General features: G+C 37.8%; 1 protein-coding gene across 3 annotated transcripts in view; it reads left to right on the forward strand.

The window, feature by feature from the left end:
• The window catches only part of TTC33 (tetratricopeptide repeat domain 33), a 35,021-nt gene extending 8,824 nt beyond the window's left edge, over positions 1-26,197 (forward strand). For 2 of the 3 annotated variants that reach the window (XM_027605912.2, XM_027605913.2), the window contains exons 3-5: positions 16,470-16,551; positions 18,021-18,152; positions 21,352-22,067. In XM_027605912.2, the coding sequence (XP_027461713.1) occupies positions 16,470-16,551; positions 18,021-18,152; positions 21,352-21,705 (568 nt within the window). In that variant the 3' untranslated portion in view covers positions 21,706-22,067. Of the gene's footprint in view, positions 1-16,469; positions 16,552-18,020; positions 18,153-21,351 lie in introns of all 3 variants that reach the window. The other variant, XM_027605911.1, reaches the window with a different exon arrangement.
• The last annotated feature ends 640 nt before the right edge of the window (positions 26,198-26,837 follow it).

Here is a 26,837-nt window from a genome sequence, read left to right on the forward strand (position 1 = left end):
GGGGTGGGTTGACTGCAAAAGGGCCTAGGGAACATTTTGGGTTAATAAAAATGTTCTTTATTATGAATGCTTGTGGTATTTACATGGGTGTATACATTTGTAAAAACTCATTGAAGGGTATGCTTAAAATGGGTACATGTTTTGGCATCTAGATTATACTCCACTAAATTTGATTTTAAAAAAAAGGGGGGAGTGCCTAGGCAGCTCGGTGGGTTTAGCATCTGACTCTTGATTTCAGCTTGGGTCGTGGCTCAGGGTCACTGTGTTAGCTTTTTAAATTATTTCCTGTGCTCTGGGAGCAGTGGCAGAAGTCCCCAGTCTGGAAATGGGGAGGGGGAATTTTGCAGTTGCACATATTCCCAGTTCTCAAGTCAGAATCTCACCTCCTCAAGTTAGCCTCTCAGAGGTTGTATAAAATCATGTCACCTTTTTTAGGTCTTTTTTTCTCTTTTGTAAAATGATGGTAAGGATAAGTGCATCAAAATATGGAACAGCTTTGAACTTGGAATGAGTACTGATCATCAGAATGGTAGAGGAGCAGGGATGTCTCTGGAGGAATTGCTAGAGAGGGAGGAAGGGAGGAAGGTTGAGGAAGAAGAGGGAACTGCTCGCACTTCCTAGGATACGAGCTTTTGCCTCCTTGTGATTTTCTTCCTTCCTTCCCTCTCTCCCTCCTTCCTTCCTTTGCTTTCTTTCCTCTTTCTGTCTTTTTTGCACTTAATATTTTCTCATTTAGTTTTATTTAGCACTTAGAGTGTGATCTGAACACATGAAATGTAGCGCAATCCAAGTGTGTTAATGTCATTCTTCCTCAAAAGGCAGCACAAGTTTTTGGCATTATAGTCTCCTGCTGTCAGCTTACTTCATTGGTAACTTAACTACTCTTAGGAAACTTTTGTTTGCAATTGAATGGTTTTTATGATCTGAAGTTCTAACTTAGAGTATTTATGATTCTTTGTAACCAAAAACTGGTGTTCTCTTCTATCTAAAACACTAAGTAATTTTGATGCACAGGGACAGTATTGTGAATATAGTGAATAAGAGTGTGGATGTGGAAGTCATTTTACCTCTGTTCAGATCCTAGCTTTATCATGTCTGTCTGTAAAACCTTTGGCAGATTATTAAGTGTCAATTTCCTCATGTGTAAAATGGTAAGACTTTTCTCATAGACAATTGGGGGATTAAAAGGCAAGTCCATGTGAAAGAGCTTAACATGTCACCTAGCACCTCGGAAACATTCAATAAATGTACTTCAGATATTGTATTTTAGGATTTTATATGTGATTGGCACATTTCATGTAGTGTTAAGATTTTTCATAAGTTATTTTGTGCGGACACCTCTTTCTAGAATCTGGGATATACCCCTCAGGAGTCCCATGGGGTGTGAGTCCCAGCTTTGATACGTTGGCTTTCAAGGTTTCCACCGCTAGAGGGTGGTGTTTGATTATGTAGCTAAGTTGTCTGACTTTCCTCTGTGGGAATTAGTGTATGTGTGTGAAGCAGAAATATAATTAGAATGTACCATGAATCTTATCTCTTGTCTAGAAAAGTATACGTATCAAAGTGAACGTGAAGGCAGTCTGGCTGTGTGGCACACAGCCTGTTGACATCAGCATGCATCTGTTTAATGACCGTGATCTTCATTTAGATGGCCTGGCGTCTGTTCCTCCCTCTCTTTTGGTTTCTTCTCACTGGTGTACGAATAATACCTTGATAACAACCATTTAAAAAGCTTCCCTTGCCTGCACATGCCCTACCATTTCTTCACTCCCCTTTCACCACAAACTTCATTTCTTGATGAATCATCCTCTGGGTCTATTCCAGTCAGGTTTCTATTCCCACTGGCCCCCCGCAGCCACTCTTGTGAAGGTTTTATGACCTCTGTTCACCACGTCCCAGTTCCCATTCACAGCACCTGTCATCATTCAGCATAGCTGACCGCTGTCGCATCTATAGCACCACACTCACGTTTTCTCTTTTGTCCCACTGTCCACTTCTTAATCTTCTTGGCTTCCTCCTCTTGTGTTCATTTTCTAAATATTGGTGGGCCACAGTATTTAGGAAGTACTTCTTGTCTTTTCTATATCCTTTTTTCCCCTTCTTAAACTTATATAGTCTCCTTTCAGTACCCTCTCTATCTTGATGACTACCGAATATGCCTGGAGTGCTGTCTTCCCACCTGAATTCCAGACTCTTAAATCTCCAGAGTTTACTTTATACCCACTTGGATGTCTAATTCGTATCTCAGACTGAACATGTACTAAGGAGAACTCTTGATTTGTCTTGCAAACATCTGGTACATTTTAGTCTTCCCCATGTCAGTAAAAGGCATCACCATTTACCCAGTTACTTAAGCCTGAAAGCTAGGAGGCAGCTCCATGGGGTTCTGTGCCAGTACAGAGCTAGTCAGCCCCGGGCACCCCTGACTGCCCGCCCCACCTGCTGTTCTCACGGTCATAAAGCCTTGGCAGCTGCTGCTGGTCATAGCCCAAACAGCCCACATTCATGGAGCTACCTGACGATCCAGTGATGGGTCACAGCTTGACACTGGCCAGATTAGACCCGTAGGTGCTCTGGAGCAAGTGGGTCACAACGCTGAGAAGTGTGAAGGGTTAAAACCTTGTGGGGTAGAATTTGGTGGGAGACAGGGTAAGGACGGCAGCCGGCAGAGAAATTCTTTTCCCTTCTTCCTCTCACTGGACAGTTTCCAAGACACACAGGTTTTGTACAGTCTTCTGAAGAAGTTCTACAAGATTAGCAGCCATCTGTTTGGTTTTGAAGCTGTTGCCAGCTTAGCAGATGCCTTGTATTTATTCTCCCTCTTTCCTGCCTTCTCTTTTTTCCCCTCACTCTTCCTTCCCTGGGATCCTGCTCCCCACAAAGAGTAAGCTTCGGCCTCAAGCTCTGTTTCCCAGGGAACCTGAGCTAAGATGTCATCCTGGATTCTTTCTTTCTTTTCTTTCTTTTCTTTCTTTTCTTTCTTTTCTTTCTTTTCTTTCTTTCTTTCTTTCTTTCTTTCTTTCTTTCTTTCTTTCTTTCTTTCTTTCTTTCTTTCTCTTTTCTTTTCTTTCTTTCTTTCTTTTTTCTTTTCTCTTTTTTCTTTTCTTTCTTTCTTTTTTCTTTTCTCTTTTCTTTTCTTTTTTCTTTTCTTTTCTTTTCTTTTCTTCTTTTCTTTTTTCTTTTCTTTTTTTCTCTCTCTCTTCATATCCAGGTTAAGTTGGCTTTATTTTTGAAACTAAATCTTTTTTATCCTCTCTGTTCCCATTGCTGTCATGCTAATCTAATCTACTCTCATCTCTTACCTGGATCATTCAGGTGGTCTCCTAACAGCTTCCCTGTGCTCCTTCTTACCCCTCTACAGACCATTCTCCTCCCTGGGCCTGACTGATCTTTTCAAAATATAAATCATGTCTCTGTGTTGCATCAGATCTCTACAGATTCCACCTCACACATGCAATTAAAGTCACACTCATACTGTGGCCTCAATCCGCCCCTTGCACCTCTCATTCCCTTCCCTCCTCCTACTAAAGCCACGCTGGTTGTCTTTGCTTTCCTCGAACAGTCAGGTGTTTGGCCCTCCCTTGCCTTGGGCGCTTCCCTTTGTCCAGAATGAACTTTCTCCAGATCTTCAGTTAGCTGACCACTTTTTTGTCAGTCAGATCACAGCTCAAATGCCTTTCTAGAGAGATCTTTTCTTACCACACATTCGGAGTAGCCATCGGGTTACTCCCTTTCACATCCCTCCACTTTTTTTTTAATCACTCATCATATTTTAACTTAGGTTTGTTTTCTTTCTCTGCCTTCTTCCTGCATGCAAACATTCTTGAATGGAAGATCTAGAAAAATAGTAGGGCCATTTTATATCTTGTTGAATGCTGCATCCTCAGTACCTAGAATACTACCTGGCCCAGAGATGATGCTTAATAAATATCAAATGAACAAGCTGACAACTATAGAGCTCATTAAGCTTGAAGTGGTAGTAAATTAGAAGTCTAATTGGGAACCAAGTAGTTAAACACTTTGGCATTGCTGTTCGATAAATGAGTGTGCTCACTTGCTTGGCTTGATCACCAGCTGTTCTTGACCTCGGTGTAGGGCTTACCTCATGCTGCCCCGTGTGATCGCTGTGCCCATTCTCTTTGCACTAGCTTACCAGCACACGGTTAAGGTTGTCTTTAAACTGGCTGAATCAGACTTTGGTCACTTATTAACCACAGTGACTTTAAACCGAGTTTTTATCTTGTAATGCTTCCTATCCACCAGCTGCAGTAGGGCTGTGTCTGTTCAGTTTGTTCCAAACCGAAGTTGAATTAAGAGATATGCTGGAGAAGTTATGAGAGACCATCGATTTATTGGGTGCCAAGTTTCCTGTGATGCAAAAATGGAGGAACTGGGTGGTGCCACCCTTTGTAGGCCAGGAGAAGTTTATCAGGGAGACATGAAAAATGAGGGCGGGAAGGGAATTCAGTAAGCTTATGGTAGTGAAGTAAATGCCCATCAGTTGCTGCTTTGGTGGAAAACCCGCTCACTTGTTCCTTTAAACCTTCGCATGTCCTGTGGGCATAAAGCACATTTCACTTAGCAAAGCCTTCAAAATAAAAGCAGCACCATTGTGGGGGTTGAGTGGACTTTTTTTTTTTTTTTTTTTTGCCCTCAAATCTGTGTGCCTGTGTTTGTACATGTATATGTTCGTGTGGGTATCTGTGTATGCATGCTCCCTAATGAAAAAAAAAACAACTAGTAGTGATCAGTGTTATCTGAACTTCTCATTTTGTATTTTGTGATAATGTAAGCAACTTGAGGGGTGGGAAGGTGGGGATGGGGGAGGCTGCCCTGTTTCTCAGGAATAACGCTGTTAGCATTTTGGACAGGACAGGTCTTTGTTGATCAGGATTGCCCCTTGTCTTGCTGGTTGTTAGCATCCCCAAACCCTTGTCACTAGTGCCTCTAAGTCATAATGACAACCAGAACCGCTCTGTAAATTGATATAATGCTTGCCATGGGGTGGTAACAGTTCCTGGTTGAGTTAGGCAGAAAATAGGACTGAAAGTGAAAAGGACATTTGACAAATATGACAAATTTTAAGTGGTTGGACCAAGTAATGCAGGGGTTGGCAAACCACAGCCAGTTTTTATAAAGTTTTATTGGACGCAAACGTGCACATTTGTTTATGTATTATTTGTGGCTGATTTTTGTGCAACAGCAGAGTTGAGCAGTTGTGACGGAGACTGGTCCACAGAGCCTGAAATACTCATTATGTGGTGCTTTACTGGATTGACCTTGGTCTCTGGACCAGCCCCTTTCTCTAAAGCCATAGACTCCTGAAACCTCACACATCCCAGGGTCTTAAAGTTCTTCTGCTCTACCTAGAATTTTAATCTCTTGGTTCTTTCTACCCATATTCCCATTCTCCTAGTCTTGGGATTTCTTGTAATTTCTATACCTGGAATGGTAAGCTGGAACAAAGTAAGAATTAAGGTATTTGCTACTTTTGTTTTAGGGTAAAATTTGTTTTCATTTCTTTCCTTTTTTTAAAAAAAATGTATTTTCAGCATGCTAGTTTTTGTCCCCACTTGTCATGTCTTTCATGCTTTTCTTTGCTGCTTTCCAAGACTTCTCTTGGAGAAGATAAGACAAATGAGGTAGATAGAATCTGGGATATTAGCACCTTCTGTGTGCCTGGCCATGTTCTGGGTGTTGTAGAGAGTACAGGTGAATCTACCTTTGGTCCCTGAACTCATTAGTGAAGAGAAGATACAAATACATGGAAAATTAAAGAAAAATGAAGTGGAAGACAGCATTGGGGTAGTTGGAAAAGCATTAGTCTTGTAACTGTAAGAACTAGCTTCTTGGTTTTCACAGGATTAATACCATGTGCCTGTGGACTGGTCCCATAGCTGCTCTCTACCTTTGTTTCCTCTTCAGTAAAATGAGAACAAGTAATGCCAATCTTGGAGGACTTTTATGAGCACTAAGTGAGTGGACTTTTTGTGAGAATAACTGTTTATTAAGTGATGGGTATTGAAAGTACTTTGTAAAACATAAAGTACTTTAGGAACACAAGTGATACTATGTGGTCAGGTAAGTGGTACTCATATGGTCTTCATGAAGAACGGAATTTTAACTTGGTCTTAGAGGAGAGAGAGCCTTTGAATAGTGAAGAGGGGGAGGAAGGAAATCCTAGATACTCATATGTTTGTGCACTGGGGGACCCCCATGAACAAAGGAAGAAATGATATGTGCGTGGGGATTGGGCACATACGCAGCTGAGTGGAGCAGAGTTGTGGGTGGGGGGTAGTAGAAAAAAGATTGGACTGATAAGCTAATACTGGAAGAAATAGATTCACTAGTTTTAAGTCCTATAGAATTTACTGCTACTCCATTTCTTAGAATATTATGAGTAGGAGGATTATTATGAAGGAATAACTTAATTTTTCAGAAAGTAGAACATAGCAGATTTCCAAAGTTTTTCATGTTGTCTCTGAAATAACATTCGGAAATATTTAGAGATAGGCTGGAAGCCACCCATGATTTGCCTGAAGAGGTACAACCGCTTTCTTTTTAGATGACATAGTTACTGCTTTTAGATACAGTATCATTAAAGCTTAGTGGATAATCACACCAGGAGACCAAATTTCTGGGCTGTACATACTTTTTGTTAAGAACATTATAGGGAATAGCTATAAAGAGTCGAAATGGAATGGGTGTTACGTATTGAGTGTCATGTACTTTTCTCCCCCCCTCCGTTATCTGTTACATACGAGTTTTTCTAATGCTTTTCTGAGATGTATCCTACATGGTCATGTGGACTTTATACTTTTTAACAAGTTGCTGGATTTAATTTGTTAATACTTTGGGATTTTTATATTTAGCTTATGCACTAGAAAGTCTTCAGTGATTATTAGGATTCTCTTTTTTCAGATACTGTATCTTTCTTAGGACAAAAGCATTCTTTATTTTTATTGCTAGATTGTCCAAATATGCTGAAACGCATTAGGACTCTTAAGACTACATTTGTAACTGTGGTATTTAAAACTGTGGCTTAGGCAGTGGCAGCTATTTCGTGGCCAGGGCCATAGTGTCCTCGTTTATCCCACAAAGACTGTTTACCGCTCCTGTGTCTACCTTATTCCTTCAGACATTATTGGTATGTGTTAGGTCCTATCATGTTAGGTGCCTACAGCTGCGTGTACCGTGGTGTGCACAGAGCTTCTGTTTTAAACAGAGAAACAAATGTAAAGTTTCAAATTCTATAAAGAAAAATAACTGGGTATCATGAGCCAATATCCACAAGAATGATTTAGGCAGGGGGGTCAGAGTGAGCCTCTCTGACAAAGCAAGAAGGCAAGTTGATGGGGTTTAGCTAGGGAAGGGAGTCCTATTTGTTATTTTGCCTTTTGCATAATTTGTGATTTTGTCATATATTTGTCATTAAAATAAGATAAGCTCACTTGCTATAGTCCTGCCCATTTATTTACATGTTTTAATTTGATTCAAGTTATTCTGTGATACTGGAATTAATGTCTAGTGAATTTTATTTTGTGACATTTGTGTGTATGCTCCATGAGTGAATAATATAGATGGTAAAATAATTTTAAATGATCTCTATATCTGAAGTAGAAATTGGGAGATTAAAATTGTGACTTTTTACTTGTTTTAGAAAACAGGTTGTCTAGTGTGGTAAGGAGGAGAGAGCAATTGCTTTCAATACAATAACAACTAAGAAACATCCTGCACTAGGTAGGAGTTGGCATCATTGTTTTAATTTGCTTTGGAAAATGACCTTTATTCAGTGTGTGTCCACCTTGATGTAATTTCAGAGCTCCTTCCTACTGTTTCCGGAGGTAATTGATCCACCCTAAGTTGTTTGTTCTTTTCTGTAATAAATTAGACACTTTTAAGATATGTTTGTTCTTTTGTGTAACTGAATAGTTGAAGTTTAAGTGATTACTGAAAGTGGACTTTTTGACTTAACCTAATCCTGTGTCCACATAATTTCAATAAGTGATCGTGACTAAAACTTGGAGCAGTTTAGGATTTATTTTTTGAAAGTCTACTTCTATCTTGTCTCTTGCCTGATAGACTCACACAGGGACTCTGGTCAGAGCAGCATCTCAGCACTTCTTCCCAATCCACTTCCCCTTCCCCTAAATATGTATGTTTTGAGAAAATATGCAGTGATAAGGAAGTGTGTTTTTTCTCTTTTATTGCCTTTTCGTTCTTTTTCTTTCTGAGCTTATCTTAATTTACGGAAATTAGGTTCCTTATGATGAATGTTCGTTGTATGACTTACACATTATTTTGTCCTTGCTTTCTTTGGAATGCTACTCCAGATGCTAGACAGAGAACTTAAAATTTTTAACTTACCCATTTTTTTTTGTTTAATTCAGAAAATTGATCATTGTCTAAAAGTTGGACCCTGATTTACCATACAATTGGAAGTCACACAGCTTTCACAGAAATATAATCTATCTAAATATAATCTATCTAAATCAACTATCTAAAACTACTTTCAATCTCATTGTAATGTCTGTGTGAAAGCTCTTACAAAATCAAAGAAGTAAACTAAACTTTTAATTTCAAATATTATATTCTGAACAAAGGAAAGCCGCTTCCAATAAGAAAATATAAACTGAGCCAGAAAAGTTATTTCTATCATGAAGCATTTCTGGGCACAATTATTGTAAATATTATTAGAAATATATAAAATAAGGTGAAAACTTTAAAGTTATTGATGACATAGTTTTTAATGAGGAAATAAAATTATGAATGTTAATATTAGCTAGGGATTTGCTAAAAATGTAGCTGTATAGAAATAGCTTTTAGAGGAGGCGCCTGGCTGGCTCAGTTGGTAGAGCACACAGCTCTTAATCTCAGGGTCCTAAGTTCAAGCCCCATATTGGGCGTGGGCCTACTTTAACAAAAAAAAAAAAAAAAGCTTTTAGGAAACTTTTTTTTTTTAATTTAAGTAATCTCTATACCCAGCGTGGGATAGAAATAGCATTTAAATTTGTCTTGATATTTCCATATAAGGATGTAAAATTGTGTGATAGAAATCAAATAGAAATCTGTCATGATATTAGTGGAAAGTGATACTCATTTGTGGCTAGTTACATTTTATTTGACATAGAAAAAATGCTATAACATTTCTTCTTAAATACGGTCAACCGTCTTTCATGGATTCTGCATTTATTTATTTTTTTTAAAAAAAGATTTTATTTGAGAGAGCGAGCAGGAGAGAGAGAGCATGAGCAGGGGAAGAGACGGGGAGAGCCAGGGGGAGAGGGAGAAGCAAAGTCCCTGTTGAGCCGGGAGCCTGATGTGGGGCTTGATTCCAGGACCCTGGGATCACGACCTGAGCTGAAGGCAGACACTGAACCGGCTGAGCCACCCAGGTGCCCCTGGATTCTGCAATTATGAGTTTACCCATTCACTGAAGTATATTGGTAACCTCCAAATCAATACTCATGGTGCTTTCACAATCATTAGTGGACATGCACAGAGCTGAGAAAAATTTGAGTGCCTGCTGTGTATGTTCCTAGGTGAGTCACACAAGGTGAAACCGTGCCTCCTTGTTTCAGCTCTTATACTGTAAACAAGTGTCCTTTTGTGGTCTAAGTTATATTTCCCACACTTATGTGCCTTTTTTCAGTGGTTTTGCTGTTTAAAATGGCCCTCAAATATAGTTCAGAAGTGCTGTCTCGTGTTCCTAAGGACAAGAAGGCTGTGATTACAGATTTTACAGAGAAAATATGTGTGTGTTCAGTAAGCTTTGTCCAGGCATGAGTTACAGTGCTGTTGCCCGTGAGTTCAATGTTAATGAATCAGCAGTATTTATTAAATAAGATAATCTTTAAACAGAAACACATAAAACAAGGCTATATGTTAATCAGTTGATAAAAATAGGACCAGGGGTTTGCAGGAACTTAACCCTGTATTTTCCCTACGAGCAATGATTCAGTATTTGCTAATTCAGTCTTTACAGTGACTTTATAGAACATAACTATGGGAATGAGAATCAACTATATCTGGAATAAAGCTTTTGAGTTTAGTAGTGTTTTAATGTATGCAACTTTTCTTTTTATCGAAAATTTAAATAATCAGGACAAGTAATTAAAGTTTACTCTAAAGCTGTGTAAAATCTAAATCTTTCTGGTTCCCGGTTTTAGAAAGTAAGAATCTGGATAGTAAGAGATCTACTATACAGCCATTTTGTTTTTTAAGGCAGTTCTATACATAATAATACAAAATGATCTCCAAGATATATTAAGTAAAAAGGGCGAGGGAGAGAATGGTGTATATGTTTAGAATGTTACCATTAATGATGTTTTAAAAGATACATAGGTCCACATGCTTATAAATCTAAAGATTATCTTTGACAGGATATCAAGGAACTGGTAACTGGTTGCCCGTGGGAAAGTGATCTAATAGGCCAGAGGACAGGAGTGAAGGCAAGATTTACTTTTTTTTTTTTTTAAAGATTTTATTTATTTATTTGACAGAGAGAGAGAGAGCGAGAGAGGGAACACAAGCAGGGGGAGTGGGAGAGGGAGAAGCAGGCCTCCTGCTGAGCAGGGAGCCTGATGCCGGGCTCGATCCCAGGACCCTGGGATCATGACCTGAGCCGAAGGCAGACGCTTAATGACTGAGCCACCCAGGCGCCCAAGATTTACTTTTCATTGTACATATTTTGGGGCACTTGGGTGGGGTAGTTGGTTAAGTGTCTGACTCTTGGTTTCAGCTCAGGTCATGATCTCAGGGTTGAGATTGAGCCCAATGTGAGGCAGCACAGATTCTGCTTAAGATTCTCTGTCTCATCCTCCCGCCTCCACCACCACCTCCCCCAGTGAGCATGCTCTCTTTGTCTAAAAAAAAAACAAAACACATTTTTTTTTTTTTTGAGTATATTGTTACCAAATAACAGATGGGTTTTAAAGGTCAGATGCTTAACCCCCTGAGCCACCTAGGCGACCCAGCAGGTCATATTAATAGAAAATCTGAAGGGGAGGAGCGTAGACAAGTAAGTATAATATTTCTTTCTTTCCTCATTGGCTTTTTTCTTAAAGGAAATTAATGAGAATGATATCTTAAGTTATACCATCCTTCCTTCTAAAGTGATCTCATTTCCAGTCAGTTTTTTTTTTTTTTTTTTAAAGATTTTACTTATTTGACAGAGAGAGACACAGTGAGAGAGGGAACACAAGCAGGGGGAGTGGGAGAGGGAGAAGCAGGCTTCCTGCCGAGCAGGGAGCCCAATGCGGGGCTCGATCCCAGGACCCTGGGATCGCGACCTGAGCCGAAGGCAGACGCTTAACGACTGAGCCACCCAGGTGCCCCTCTAGTCAGTTTTATATCAAGTATAATATGTGTATATTTGACCTCCAAAATATAGTTTTTCTTCTTCAACAATTATTCATAGCCCACTACCTTCCAAAAAGATAATTGCAATGGCCAGAGGGTAATTTTTTCCAGTTTTGTTGAGATATAACTGATGCATAACATTATGTAAGTTTAAGGTATAGAATGTGATGATTTGATAAAGATATATATTGCAGAATGATTACCACAGTAAAAGGTTAGTTGACATATCCATCACCTCACATAATTGCTTTTTTTGTATGGTGGGAATATTTAAGATTTACTCTCTTAGCAGCTTTTAAGTATAATATCTTAACAGTAGAGGATTCATTTGAATGAATTTTGTATTGAAACAGTAGTAATCAGTCTCTGAGCATTATGCTACAGAGAGAAGCATTTGATAATTTAAAGACAAAAAATGTTTCATATGTGTGATACACATTAAAACAAACTGAAAGAATATACAGTAAAGTGTTAACTATATTAACTATGGTTGTCTTTAATTTCTGTGTGGGGGCTATGTGTGTGTATGTGTGCACTTTCCTATATTTTCTGATTCTTCTCTATTTGTGTATTCAGGAAATAATTTTTTATGTCAGAACAATTATATCAAAACAAGTGTCATTTACTTAGGTATAGAATACCAGGAAGACCTGATTTAAGAACATTTTGTATTAAAAAAAATCAAACACTTCATGTAAGCCAACCACGCGTTTTAGTTGGCAGCATGGATTTGCGATCTTAGGCTGCCGTAATAGATGTACACGTGCGGGTCGGAGAAGGAAGGGACCCTTACTGGGGTCTGCAGATCCTGCCTTCCCCCTCCTTCCCTTGCTCTCTTATCCGCAAGCTGTGGTCTTTGTACCCTTGAGTCCCACCAGTCAAGTTCAGACTTTCTCGTTCCTTCTCTGTAAGTTCCTTTTTATCTTCTCCTTTGCTGACTTGAGTACCAGGTGAGGTCCTTACATCTTTTCTCTGCCACCATTCTTTTTTAAAATTATGTTTTGCTTAGGGGCGCCTGGGTGGCTCAGTCGTTAGGCGTCTGCCTTCGGCTCAGGTCGTGATCCCAGGGTCCTGGGACCGAGTCCCACATTGGGCTCCCTGCTCGGCGGGAAGCCTGCTTCTCCTTCTCCCACTCCCCCTCCCCCTGCTTGTGTTCCTTCTCTGTCTCTCTGTCAAATAAATAAATAAAGTCTTCAAAAAAAAAATAAAATTATGTTTTGCTTAAAGGAAGCTACTTTATATGGGGGCTGGGAAAGGAAGGAGTCTAAGAACGGCACCTTTGAGGGGTTAGCACACAGGTCCAAACGGTGTGATCTCCAGCTACTTTTCTGTGACCAGGGGGTGGGGGTGGGGGGTTGGAGGGTGGGGAGGGGCAGAGGGAGACAGAGAATCCCTGACTGTAGGGCTCGTTCTCATGACCCTGAGATCATGACCTGAGCCAGAATCCAGAGTCCGATGCTCAACCGACTGAGTCACCCAGGTGCCCCAGTTGATGGTGTTTTAATAGAGGGAATTAAATAAGAATTTTGATGGTACCTGAAAAGATACCTTAAATGGCTTACTTTGAAGTGCTTTAGGCAGTTTCTAGCTAACATTGACATATGAATTATCTAAAAATAACTGTGAGTTTCAGATTCCCAATGAGGGTAACTAGGGGCCAGCAACAGGACACAGTGGTTTAACTGGCCCGTGTCTATCACCTGCTAAGCACAGAGTTTGTATGGAAAATTGTGTGCCAGCTACTCACTCCTGTATGGGCCACGCTAATGGGCATAGCCTGACACTGTGCAGAAGTGACCAGATGTGTGGAAAGCAGAGAGACATATGGAGCACTCCGGGCAGTGAGGTGGAGGAAGAGCACTGACAGCAGCTGGTGAGACTGCATGTTTCTACTATTGCTTTCCACTTTGGGGACCCTGGCTCTAGATAGATGCTTGAGTTTGGGAAAATCCTTGATAACTAAATCATTTTCAATTGGCAAAGCTCTTAGAGGTGTAATTTGTGGCAAAAATACAGATTCTAAGGACTACATGCACCCCCATGTTTATAGCAGCATTATCAACAATAGCCAAACTGGAGAGAACCCAAATGTCCATCGACTGATGAATGGATAAAGATGTGATCTCTCTCTCTCTCTCTCTCTATTTATTTTTATTTATATTTATACACACACACACACACACACAATAGAATATTACCCAGCCATCAAACAGAATGAAATCTTGCCATTTGCAACGACATTGACGGAGCTAGAATGTATTATGCTAAGTGAAATAAGTCAGTCACAGAAAGACAGATACCATATGATCTCACTCCTATGTGGAATTTAAGAAAGAAAACATGAATGTATGGGAAGGGGGAAAAGAGAAAAAGGAGAGAGGGAAACAAGCCATAAGAGACTCAATGATAGAGAACAAACAGGGTTAATTGAGGGAGGTGGGGGGCAAACGAAATGGGTGATGGGTATTAAGGAGGGCACTTGTTACGATGAGCACTGGGTATTGTATGTAAGTGATGAATCACTGATTTCTACTCCAGAAACCAATATTGCACTGTATGTTAACTACCTAAAATTTTTTTAAAAAGAATATTTCTTTTTTTTTAAAGATTTTATTTATTTATTTTAGAGAGGGAGAGAGCAGGAGCAGGGGGGACGTGGCAGAGGGAGAAGCAGACTCCCCGCTGAGCAGGGCTCCATCCCAGGACCCTGAGATCATGACCTGAGCTGAAGGCTGACGCTTAACCGACCGAGCCACCGAGCCTCCTAGGCTTCCCCCCAAAAGAATATTTCTGATGCAGGCAGAAGCAGGGAGAAACACCGCGGTGTAGTAGCACATCATAAAAATAAAGTGAATAATGGTCACACGGTATTCCTAAAATTCTAGTAGTCTTTCACCCAGAATTAAGCACAGTGTTCAAATAGGTAACTTTTCAGTGCTCAGCAGGGGCCCCTGTTAGGGAAGAAGATATTAACTGTGGTCCAGGCAGGAGTTCTGATAGCCATGTCTGCATTTTTGGATTGGTTTGCCTGGAAGCAAAGACTGTCAGCTTTTGCAGGGGGAATCTGAAGCGTATAACTCTACATAGCCTGCTACTACAAAGTAGCAATAGCCACTAACTAGTATGGCCTATCATGGCCTCAGGCAGGATGTGTAAAGCACACTCCCACCATGTTCACCCTCACCCTGCTGCTAGCCATGGAGTTGGCTCTGTGGTAGACTTATTTTCAGGTGTCTATAGCCTGTTTGTCATTTGCCAAGATGACATGAGACCCCTGAAAATGGAACTGCCCATTCGTATTCCTTGCTAGTCAAGGAACTGTCTAGTCAGGTGAAAACAGAATGTACTTTTTTATGTTCTTCAACTTTCCATTTTCTCCCAAATGTCGCCTTTATTTCTTTATTTCACTGTCCTCTGTTTAAATAATGATCAGTGCATATTGGCCCACATTTTGGTTGTTGTGTTTGGTTTGGATCTTCACATATTCAAGTAGGAAATTATGCAGAAGAACACATAGAGAGGAAATGAAGGGTCTGGAAAACAGGTAACGATGAGTGATTCAAGAGAAGATTGCACATGATATGTCTTAATATGCTTTGAAAGATACTATCAATGGTTCACAACCTTGGTGTTTATTAGCATTTCCTGGTTCAAAAAATATAGATGCCTGGGCCCTCCTCTGAGAATATCTGTTTTAGTTGAGCTGAGGCAAGGATCAGCTGTGTGTGTGTGTGTGTGTGTGTGTGTGTGTGTGTGTGTGTGTGTGTGTGTGTGTGTGTGTGTGTGTGTGTGTGTGTGTGTGTGTGTGTGTGTGTGTGTGTGTGTGTGTGTGTGTGTGTGTGTGTGTGTGTGTGTGTGTGTAGTGTATTTCTTCCCTTCCAGAATCTCCCTAGATCATTCTGGTGTAGCCAAGAATTAAAACTAGTCTATTACATATTTTCTGTTTAGCTTGAGAAAGCAGAATTAGTAGCACTGGGGGAAAGGTACAGAATAGAAAGTTTCAGCTCATCATCCTGGAAAATATTCTGGTAAATAGAACTTTCTCTTTCTAGAGATATTCAGGTATACATGAGTTAACCACTTGTGAAGGATGCTGTGAAAATGCCTGCTTGGGATAACATGGAGGACTTCGTCATTCCTTAATTTTATTTAAAAAAGAAAGTTCTGCAGTGCTTCTGCAGATTTGGCATGTGATGTGCTAAGATCAGTTTTAGGCAGAATGAGTTTGAGGTATCTTCGTGGAGATGTTAGTTGACCATATGGCTCTGGAGCTCACACGAAAAACCTGACAAGGAGGACATCAGTGGAAAGGTGGTAGTGGAAATCACCATCTCTAAACTGTTTTCCATTCATTTGACCCATTTTTTATAAGCTTACCATGTATTAATAGTGATGAAAAGATATTATAGTTCCTGAGCTCATGGAATTTACAGACAAGGAAAATTAAAACTGAAGAATCTTTTTTTTTTTTTAAGATTTATTTATTTTAGAGAAAGTGCAAGGGGGGGAGCGGAGGGTGGAGGGGCAGAGGGAGAGAGAATCCTCAAGCAGACTCCCTGCTGAGTGCAGAGACTAATGCAGGGCTCAATCCCACGACCCTGAGATCATGATCTGAGTCGAAATCAAGAGTTGAACATTCAACCAACTGAGCTATCGATGTGCCCGAAAACTGAAGTCTTTACACAATCAACAGGCAACTTCTTAAAGTGTTCTGTGTCAGCTAGATTGTTTCAGTAGAGCCCAGGATTGCAACTGGATTGTAAATTCCTCAGAAAAGTCCTTTGTGGTACTTCTAACTTGTATGACAACATTTGCAGACATTGAGGTTGATGAAAAAGGGAAATTTTGGTACTGATTTCTCAGCCCAGAAAGTAAAATTGGGGAAAGATTTCTAAGATCTCTTTTACTTATATTTGTCTTTTTCTCTTTTGCTGTCCTTTCCCTTTATCTCTTAATTTTTCTTGCTTTTGTAACAGTATTATTAGTGTCAGTTCTTGAATAGAGCTATTTCTTGATATACAATTATTCCTTAGTATCTGATTTTAAAATTTGGTCATGTACTCTCAAGGACTTACTAAAAATATGATACTAATGTAACTTAACCACAGATATCGAGAGGCAATTCAAAAATGGGATGAAGCACTGCAGTTAACCCCAGATGATGCCACCCTGTATGAGATGAAATCACAGGTAATGATTATGAAGAATTTCATTTGCATTATGAAATCTCACTGTGTTGTGTTCATATGTGTTTGGTGAACAGTAATGAACCAAAATGGCATTTCTTTCCATTTTCTTTGTTGAATATGTCTTTTTCAAATTTGTCAATGTTTCCTTTCCAAAATATGTTACCATATTATTATTATTGGTGGGCCCTGGGTGAAATATTATCACCGTATTATTTATGACTCTGCCTTTTGCATGACTTTAGAAATTCATTTATTTTCACAATGAAGCTAACTTATTTTAACCTATGGTAAGATATGAAAAGAAGGCTATCTTTTAGGAAGTCAGTGGTGATTTCTTAAATAAATGAAATGTGTTTGCTTTCCTTGGAAATTAATTGTAGTGGACTGAGCAATAGCTTTATTTCTTCAGAATGAGGATGGTTGGACTCTGAATGATATTTCTCTAAAAATGGCCCAGTCCTTAGCAAAAGGTCACAATAGACTCAAATTTTTAATAGTTTAAAAATAACATTTGAATTTTAAAAATACATTTCTATTATTTTGTGGGAAAGTCTATAAAGAAAATCTCTGAGCACTTGGATTAAGTTATCCAAAAGACTTTAAAATCGCTAATGGAATATCAAACATATTTTGGCAGGGAATAGTTACAGTTCAGCCTTGATCTACACACCTTACTGATATCTTTCAGATGATGATCTCAAACATAAGGGACATTCTTTATCAGCTTTGATTTTAGTTTAGCCAAGAAAACCCCAAATAAATTATGTCTGCTGAATGAAGTGCTGTTGAGGACCTTCATTTGGTTAAGTCTTTGACTTTCAGTCTTGACTACGTATATACTAAAGACAGTGTTTGTGGTAAACTATATGAAATAAATTAATTTGCAACCTGATAACGATAGTTGTGTTACAGATCTTGTGAAATGTAAATGGTCCCAAAGATGATAGATAAAATCTAGCCCTTTCCCATAGACTGAAGCGGTAGGTTCTGGCACTCCCTATTTTTCTCTTTGTATGGTTTGAAGAACGCAGTTGTGGGGAGGCCTGTGGAGTGTTTAAATGATTTTTGTAGCAGGAAGATGTTCATAGGATGGGTGGTTGAGCAAAAAAACACCTGGGGTCCCCTGAAAACCACATTGTAAATAGAATAATAAGTGGAATTAAGAGTTCAAATATCTGTGAGCCACCATGGCTAGATCATGACCACCTTATTTTAACCAGATAGACAGCAGGGTTCAATAACTGAAAAGGGGATAGTTTATATTTTCATAGTTATTTTAGAAATAGGAAGAAGAATAGTCGTTCCTGACCCTGCATGGCAAAGGAGTGTGTCAGAACCACTGAGATGCTATATTTACCAGACTAAAAATATTTTTTTAAAAATGAAAAAGTTTACATATGGTTATTCATTAGTAGTTTGCTAGTTTATAAATATTACTGACAGGTTTTGTTTCTTTTTTTTTGGCTATAGGTCCTAATGTCTCTTCATGAAATGTTCCCAGCAGTACATGCAGCTGAAATGGCTGTCCAGAGAAATCCACATTCATGGGAGTCTTGGCAAACTTTGGGCCGTGCTCAGCTTGGATTAGGAGAGATAGTCCTGGTAAGGAAGTTAGATTGTTATAATGACGAAATTTTATTCTGACATGTTTTTGATTAGCTGAACCAAAAAGTAAATAGCCATTTATCATATCTATGCAAAAAGTAAATAGCAAATTACCTCTTAAATGTATTAAGCCATAGGGGCGCCTGGGTGGCTCAGATGGTTAAGTGTCTGCCTTCGGCTCAGGTCATGGTCCCAGGGTCCTCGGATTGAGCCCCGCATTGAGCCCTGCATCGGGCTCCCTGCTCAGCGGGGAGTCTGCTTCTCCCTCTCCCACTCCTCCTGCTTGTGTTCCCTCTCTCGCTGTGTCTCTGTCAGATAAATAAATAAAATCTTAAAAAAAAAAGTATTAAGCCATAGACACAGATCAAAGTTATTATTGAACATCTTTTTCCGTTATAAACATCAATTATATTAGAGTCAATATTTTTTTCAGGGGGTGCCCGGGTGGTTCAGTTGGTTAAGTGTCCGACTCTTGGTTTTGGCTCAGATCATGATCTCATGGGTTGTGAGATTGAGCCCTCTGGCAGGCTCTGTGCTCAGTGGGGAGTCTGCTTGAGAAGCTCTCCCTCTGTCCTTCCCACTCTCGCTCTCTTTAAAATAAATAAAATCTTTAAAAAAAAAAGAATTTTTTTTCGGGTATTAGGTAGCACAGGCTGAATAGATGAGAATTGACTATGACAGTTACCCCGTTTTTGTTTTTGTTTTGGTCGCTATCTTCCTAAAGAGTGTTTTCAAATCTGATACAGTAGGGCCAGATTTTCTGTTTGTCTTAATTAAGATTTTGCATGGCTTCATTTGCCTTTTGCAGTTAGAAAAGAAAACAATAAATAAAAAATTAAAAATAGTTTCTTTAAAGACTATGAAATGACTGGTAAACCCTGAATTTAACTTTACTACCAATGGCTTAAGTTATGGATAAGTTGGATTTTTCTGATAAATATATTATTTCTGATTACCAAAAAAATGTGTTTGTCAAATTCTCAGAAATAATAAATAAGGAATTTTGATGAGAGAATAATTGGTGTCAACTACCTTGTAAACATTATAATTTCAAATGAGATTCACAGTGATAGAAACCAGATGAACCAAAGTCCATTTTCTTTTCTTTTTTTTTTTTTTACCTGAAGACTTAAATCATACTGGAATTGGAAAAAAGAAATTCATGGTATTTTGTTTTCTAATGGGTTAACAGGAAAACAAACAAAGCCTATCACATAATACTTTCCCCCCATTTCTGCTTTATTTAAAAGCTTACAAAGCATTATCTCTTTTGCTTGTTAAGTACCTATGGTAATGGGAATAAATCTGTAGGATTTAATGTTTAGCAAAGATTGGCCTCCTATAAAGAAAGCAAATACTGCAGGTGACATTGTAGAGATATTTTCAGTCAATCAGTAAAAGTAAATTTGTTTAAGATTTTAAGTTTTTTTGAATAAGGAAACCAGTTGTTCAACTGTTATTTTTTTTCCTGTTGATATGGTGCTGTCCATTAAAATTATGAAATTGTTGGAGGGGTTAAAAGTGGTATTTTTTTCCTCATTTAATATAATTTTTAGGGCTGTACTTGGAAAAATCTAAATTTGTAATTTTTATGTAAACTTAAGCTATTCTTTTGAAAGGCTGGAATGGTAAGAAAAAAATAACTTTACTCAAAATGTCATAAGGAGGGGTCACTATGAAAAATATATTGAAAGCAAGCTAAAAAATGTTAACATCTAACCATTCTTCCTGTATTTGCATATATTTGGACAAAAACACAAGAAAATACATGGATAAATAGAACAGGTAGTACATTAAAAGTCAGTAGGTGGGGATAGCCCCAGGAGTAATTATTTAGGTTTTTACATAGACTTGGGTATTGGAAGTGATGAATCATTAAATTCTACATCTGAAACTTAATATTACACACTATGTGTTAACTAACTGGAATATAAATAAAAACTTGAAACAAAAAAAAAGAGAGAGTTGGGTGTTAGAAAACAATGATTGGCTTAGTTTGTTCTTCATTTTCTAATTGAGGTATAAAATTAGCTTTTTAATTGAGATCTTTCTTCTATAAACTCCCCTCTTAGTTCTGCTTTTGCTGCATCCATAAGTTTTAGTATGTTATATGTTCATTCTTGTTTGTCTCCAGATGTTTTCTCATTTCCCTTTTGACTTCTTTGACTCATCGGTTGTTTAAGACTGTGTTGTTTAGTTTCTGCTTATTTGTGAATTTCCTGGTTTTTCTTCTGTTATTGATTTCTGGTTTTATTCTGTTGTCATTCGAAAAGATACTTGGTATGATTTCAGTCACCTTAAATTTGTTAAGACTTGTTCTGTGACCTGACATGTGATCTCTCCTGGAAAATGTTCTGTTTGTATTTGAGTATAGTATGTACTCTCGTGCTGTTTGAGAGGAATGTTTTGTCTATGTCTGTTAGGCCCCTTTGATCTATAGTGTTGTTCAGGTCCTCTGTTCCCTTAGTGATCTTCCATCTGGGTGTTGGATCCATTGCTGAAAGTTAGGTATTGCAGTCTCCTGCTGTTTATTGCTGTCCGTTTCTCCCTGCAGTTCTGTCCATGTTTGCTTTATACATATAGGTGTTCTGATGTCGGAATGAATATATTTTTATAATGATTGTATCTCCCTGGTGAATTGACCCTTTTATCATTCTGTAGTGTCCTTCTTTATCTCTTGGACAGTCAATATATGTTAGCATTATTTGAATCTAAGCTCTTGGTGTTAAAGGTAGGCATTCCCGGTACCTTCCTGATCATGCTTTAGCCAAGAAGTCCCTAGATTCTTATTATCTGCTGGCCTGCAGAAGCAGAGCAATGCGTTTGCCTTGTTTGAACTATAATAGCATTACCTGTACTTTAATGGACTTGGAGTCCTCAGCAGCAATTTGTCGGGCACTTTCTTTCACACTTCTTTAACTTTTTTTTTTCATCATAATCATCATCCAGTGTTTAGGGCACAGCCCTAATTCCTATCCTTACATTCTAATATGTTTTAAAAAAAGATATACACACACACACACACACACATATTTATTTTATATATTTATATGTTTTAATATATAAATATATATTTATATATATATTTTAAAGAGCTAGAGATAGATATTATGGATTATATTAAATCCACTCATTTTTTTAAAACAAAGCAAACAAAAAAAAAAAACTTTGATTTTTTTTTTTTTAACTCCCCCAGGCAATTCGAAGTTTTCAGGTCGCCCTTCACATCTATCCAATGAACCCTGAAATATGGAAAGAAGACCTTTCTTGGGCACGAACACTCCAGGAGCAGCAGAAGGTAGCACAGAAGATTAAAAAGTGTGAAGCATCAGTGGAAGTAACCCATTTCTCACCAAAGTCAATTCCTGACTATGACTTTGAAAGTGATGAGATTGTTGCTGTTTGTGCGGCAATTGCTGAGAAACAGAAGACGGTTCCACCGAATAAAACGATGGTTATTGTGTCGGCTTCTGGGACCGTAGAGACGGTCACTGAGAAGGAAGATGGTGCTATACCACCAGATGGCTCTGTTTTTATCAAAGCCCGATGAAGTAGTGGGAATCCTTTGAATCTGTCTTTTTGATTGCCACTTAAAATTTTAGGCATAGGGACGTTAACTGTGGAGAAACAGAGCAAAACTCCTGTTTGTAAAGTGAGTTTTGCAGATGAGACATATAAAAACTAAATGGTAGAATTACTGTACAGTGTTTGGACTATGCTTTGATAAGTTGTGATTTAAACTTCTTAAGATTAGAAATCTGAGTACGGTGGCTTTTTAATAAACTTAATGTAATCCAAAAATATAAGCGAATGCATTTTAAAGACACAACTTGAAAAGTGAATTCTCTACTAGTGAATCACTTGATGGCCAGTGTTATTAAAATGCTGACTTGTTGACTTTTGTTTCATGATAAAGGAAGTCGGTGATTTCTTTCCCTCCTTAAGAAATATACTGCTCTTGCTATTTACTCTTCTGTTTTTCTGGTTGCATTAGAGTAAGTCTGTCACAAAGCTTGAATATCTTTGACATTCATTTTGATTCAAAGTTGTCATTTGGTTATATGTGGAGTCTTTGAAAGTTTGACTGAAAATGCATGCAAGTGTGTACATTCTAAACATTTTCGAAGTTTCTCTGAATTCTGATTTGTGCTTATATTTTGACTTTAAGATTATTATGAAAATAGTAGTTGCCTCCTTCAGTATTAGATATGTAAAATACTGATAAATGTCAGAACGATGGTTTTATTTTTTTAGTTGTTAAAGTGGATAGTGTTCCTTTCCACAGGTAGGTCCTGTTTCAGATGTGCATTTTTAAAAAATGAATGGCTTTTATAGATGTGTCATAACAAATTGTACTACTGTGTTGTCCCAGTCAAAAGCACTTTTTTCTTCTCCTTATTTTTAAAAGCTTAAAAACTCTAAAAATAATTTATCTTTTGCTTATAACTTTCCAGCTAATGGTTTGGAAGTCCTTTTCTAGATAACTTTTTTGCAACTACGCATTTAATTTACAATTTCAGTTTTAAATAGCTAGATTATATCTTTCTAAAAATAAAAAAGTAAGGATGTTAATGAGTGCCAGTGAATGAATAATTTAGCCACAACATACATAGAAACTGAAACGTGACTATGGTACAATACGTGAGTAGAGAAGGATATATTTAAAGAAATATTTCATTGAAAGGCCACAGTCGTATTCACAAATCAAAACTGTCATTGCTAATGTGAATTATTTTTATACTACGTATATTGTAGTACAATTGTATGGACTGCTGGGTACTGTTACTTCTGACACTCAGGAAGCTATTATTGCTGTAAAATTAATTTTACCCTTGTTAGAAATGAAAGCTATTTTATTTTAAGGAATCTCACCTTAACCTGTTGGAGCATGTGAGGAATGGTCGACATTTTTCTGAGATGATTTTTTTTTTCCTTTTTAAATTTTTATTTAAATTCTAGTTAATTGACATACTGGTTTCAGGAGTAGAATTCAGTGACTCATCACTTACATACAACACCCAGTGCTCATCATCACAAGTGCCCTCCTTAATGCCCATCCCCCATCTAGCCCGTCCCCCACCCTCTGAGATGATTTAAAAAATTTTTCCTTTAGTGGAATGCTTACCTCTTTTTTTCCCGAGTATTGTATTTTCCCCAAAGTTACATCAGAAAGTTAGCTCCGGTTAGAGAGGTTAGTTTTAGAGTAATCCAAAAAGCAAATACTAATTATATTTTATTTCACTGAATAAAGGATATTCTCCCAGGGTAGATACTTGGGCATCTACAGAAGTGAGCATTCACCCTTTGGTATGTTGTTTTGAGTATTGGGTTTTTGTTTGTCATGTAATTTGTGAATAAATAGTTTTTTTTCTGCATTTTAAAGATCTGCCTCTTTGTATTGTTGGCTTTTGAAAAATTAGATTTATTTATTTAATTTCTTTGTTATGTGGGAATAAAATATGTAAAGCACTTTGGATGGTATCTTGCATAGGATGCACTCAGTAAATGTTAGCTGTTTCTATGAAGAACTTGAATTAGTTTGGAGATATTTAACCTCAGTTTCTTCTGATTTTAAGAAGGTAGGAGAACTTTGTAATCTTTATCTGAAAGTGAGGAGTCACCACTTTTGATATTGTAGGACAGATGGTTATCATTTGGGGTTATTCTTGTCATAAAGTCTATCTCAACACTAAAAGAGGCAAGACCCAGGATGGAGGGCATGTAGCCACAAGATTCTGTTAAAGAACTTAGTGTTTTTCCTGTATTGATATCGGTAGGCCAGATCAGTCTTTTCCTTACTCAGATATAAGACATAAGTTGGAAGACATAAAAATGGAGAGAAAAGGAATAATGAATTATGAAGAAGGAAGGCAGCTCATTTATTCATGCCCCAGAAGATGCTCAGTTAACACTTTTCTATGTGTGAAGAGAAAAATGCATATATCATTTTATAAGATGTGAACTCTGATACACAGACGTTTGCTAAGCTTGTTAACTGCAGTAACAAATACTTTTGAATCTGAAAGAAAAATAGTTGATGCTCATAATAGTGATATAATTAAAGATGTTTAATATACCCTCTGAAATAACATTAAACAGTATATTGAATATAATTTGTATTATTCTTATTTGAAAATTGTATGGCATAGACACTCATTAGTCAGAACACCACACATCCAGATCATGCCTGATAATTTGAGAATCCATGTATTATTCTCTAGACAACAGGCTTTTAGATTATAGAGTGTTTATCTTAAATATGCTAACAAATACTACACAAACATTGAAAAGTCATGCAAGTTATAGATCACAGAACCCAGATTTGCTGCAGTTGGGGCCTAGGTACAAAATTTTATGGTAGTAGTCTTAGTGTAAAGAGCTTTTAAATTGATGTTATATGACAGAATTCTAGGGAAGACTAAAAAAGTTTTATCTGAGAAAGCTAGAGTTGCCATGATTATAACTGATCACTATAGCGTCTTCAGTTTGAAAATTATGCTTTATGTAATGATGTCAAAAGCTTGTCTTACTGCCTTTCCCAGCAGTAAGAAAATTTTGTTTGTTTGTTTGTTTATATTTCAGACTTTGTGAGTCAGTAGCCTTTCTAAATTGACTCTGGACCAACCATTCTGGAGCTTTGATTTCATGACATACATGTATCTACATGAGTTTTGAGTTGACACAGGAACCATAGTTCCAGGATTATCTTTAAGTCAATTGGAATATTAAATGTGTTTTTTTCTGAGAGATTTTTATTAAGCCAATGGTGTGTACTTTGTAATTTATGACATTTTAGGGTTGAGAAAGTAAGGGTTTGGTTTTTTTTAAAGTCGATAATAAAATACAGAAATTTGTAAGTGATTGACTCATTACCAAAGTAAATTAAAATGAAATATGTCACTTTAGTCACTTGCAATTAAATATGCCTTCTTGAATGGAAGGGAAGGGGTAGCCCTGTGGCTGGCATACCATGAATTGTGCCTTAATGCATCTTGTATGTGAACTTGCTCTGTGTGCCACGGTGGAAGACAGGTTGAGAAATGTTGATCTACGTTTTGTTGGGAAGGCAGAGGGTAGGGATAGCTTCCTTTCATCCATTAAGCAAGGAATCCTGATCCCTCCCTTCTCTAATCACCCCAACCGCCCTGCAAAAGGTAGTTCAGGATAAAGAACTGGACATGCAAACCTTTCTCCCCTTTCTGGGGCTTTGTAATGCTTGCAGAGAGCCTACGTTGTATTCTCTTGCCAGGCACGGCATAAGCTTTGCAGTGAAAGGCTCTCTGCCTCTGCAAGGGGAGCCCTGTGGTTGTACAGGACTGCCCATTCCTTGGTGAGCAGGTCTAATTCTGGGTTAGATACTAGGTGGCCACTATTGGTACAAGCCTAAATTACACCCTTTAACCTACATCCTTCAGCAATAAATTTGATATCTCCATTTACCTGGCTTGGTCTCTCAAATGGCTCAGAAGTCAGGAGGGGACAGGGAGTATTATTTCATAATTCCCTCAAACTCCAACAAAAACTAGTGAAAATTATATTTCAAAGTAAGCATGGGATAAACACCAAATTGGAAATTTTTTTCTAACTTCATATATTTTTTAAGTCATGGAAATTCTATTGGAAATGGATAATGTCAATTATAAGACAATATATAAACATTTGTTCAGCATATCCAAAGATATACTCACTGGGAATTGTGAAGGACCCACAGTATTGACTGGATTTAATTGGAAGGAAAGAATGTAAAATAAATCATATTCTCTGCCCACCCTGTCAAATTTCTTAAGAGTGTAATTTACATATAATAAAATGCACCCTGTAAGTTTACAGTTTGAGGAGTTTTAACAAATGTGAACAACCACACAATCACCGTTACCATCAAGATGTAGAATATTTCCGTCACCCAAAAAGTTCTCTAATGCCCATTTGTTGTGAGTTCCCCTCCACCCCAAGAACCAGCATTGTTCAACCACTGATTCCTTTCTGTGACTATAAATTAGATTTGACTCTAATAGAATTTCAAATAAATCATACAATATTTACTCTGTGTCTGACACTTTTTGCTCAGCATACTTTTGAAATCCATCCATGTGGAGATTCATCTGTGCTATTGTGTATATCAGCAATAGGTTTTATTTTTATTGCTGAGTATTATTCTGTTGTGTGGTTAAACCACAATTTATAGCTATTCATGTATGTTGATGGGCATCTAGATTGTTGATGAACATCTAAGTTTTGGTCTCTTATGAATAAAGCTGCTATGTGTATATGTTACAGGTCTGTGTGTAGCAATGTGTTTTCATTTCTCTTGGTGAAATACCTGGAGGTAGGATTGTTGAGTCTTATGGTTAAGTGTGTGTGTAACTTTTGATGAAACGGAAACTTCTCCAAAGTATTTGTGCTATTTCGCATTCTGACAAGCAGTGTATGGTTTCAGTTGCTCCATATCCTTGTCAGTGCTTAATATTGTCATTATTTTTCATTTTAACCACTTTGGTGGATGTGTAGTAGATCTCGTTGTGGTTTTAGTATGCCTTTCCCTGATGATGTTAAACATTTTTTCATATGCTTACGTGACATTCGTATATCTTTTGGGAAGTGCCTGTTTAAATATTTTGCCGATTTTTTATTTGGGTTATCTAATTACTGAGCTGTAAGAATTTTTCTATATTTTGGATAAAA

This window comes from Zalophus californianus, chromosome 5 (assembly GCF_009762305.2).
Source record: "Zalophus californianus isolate mZalCal1 chromosome 5, mZalCal1.pri.v2, whole genome shotgun sequence".
NCBI lineage: Eukaryota > Metazoa > Chordata > Mammalia > Carnivora > Otariidae > Zalophus > Zalophus californianus.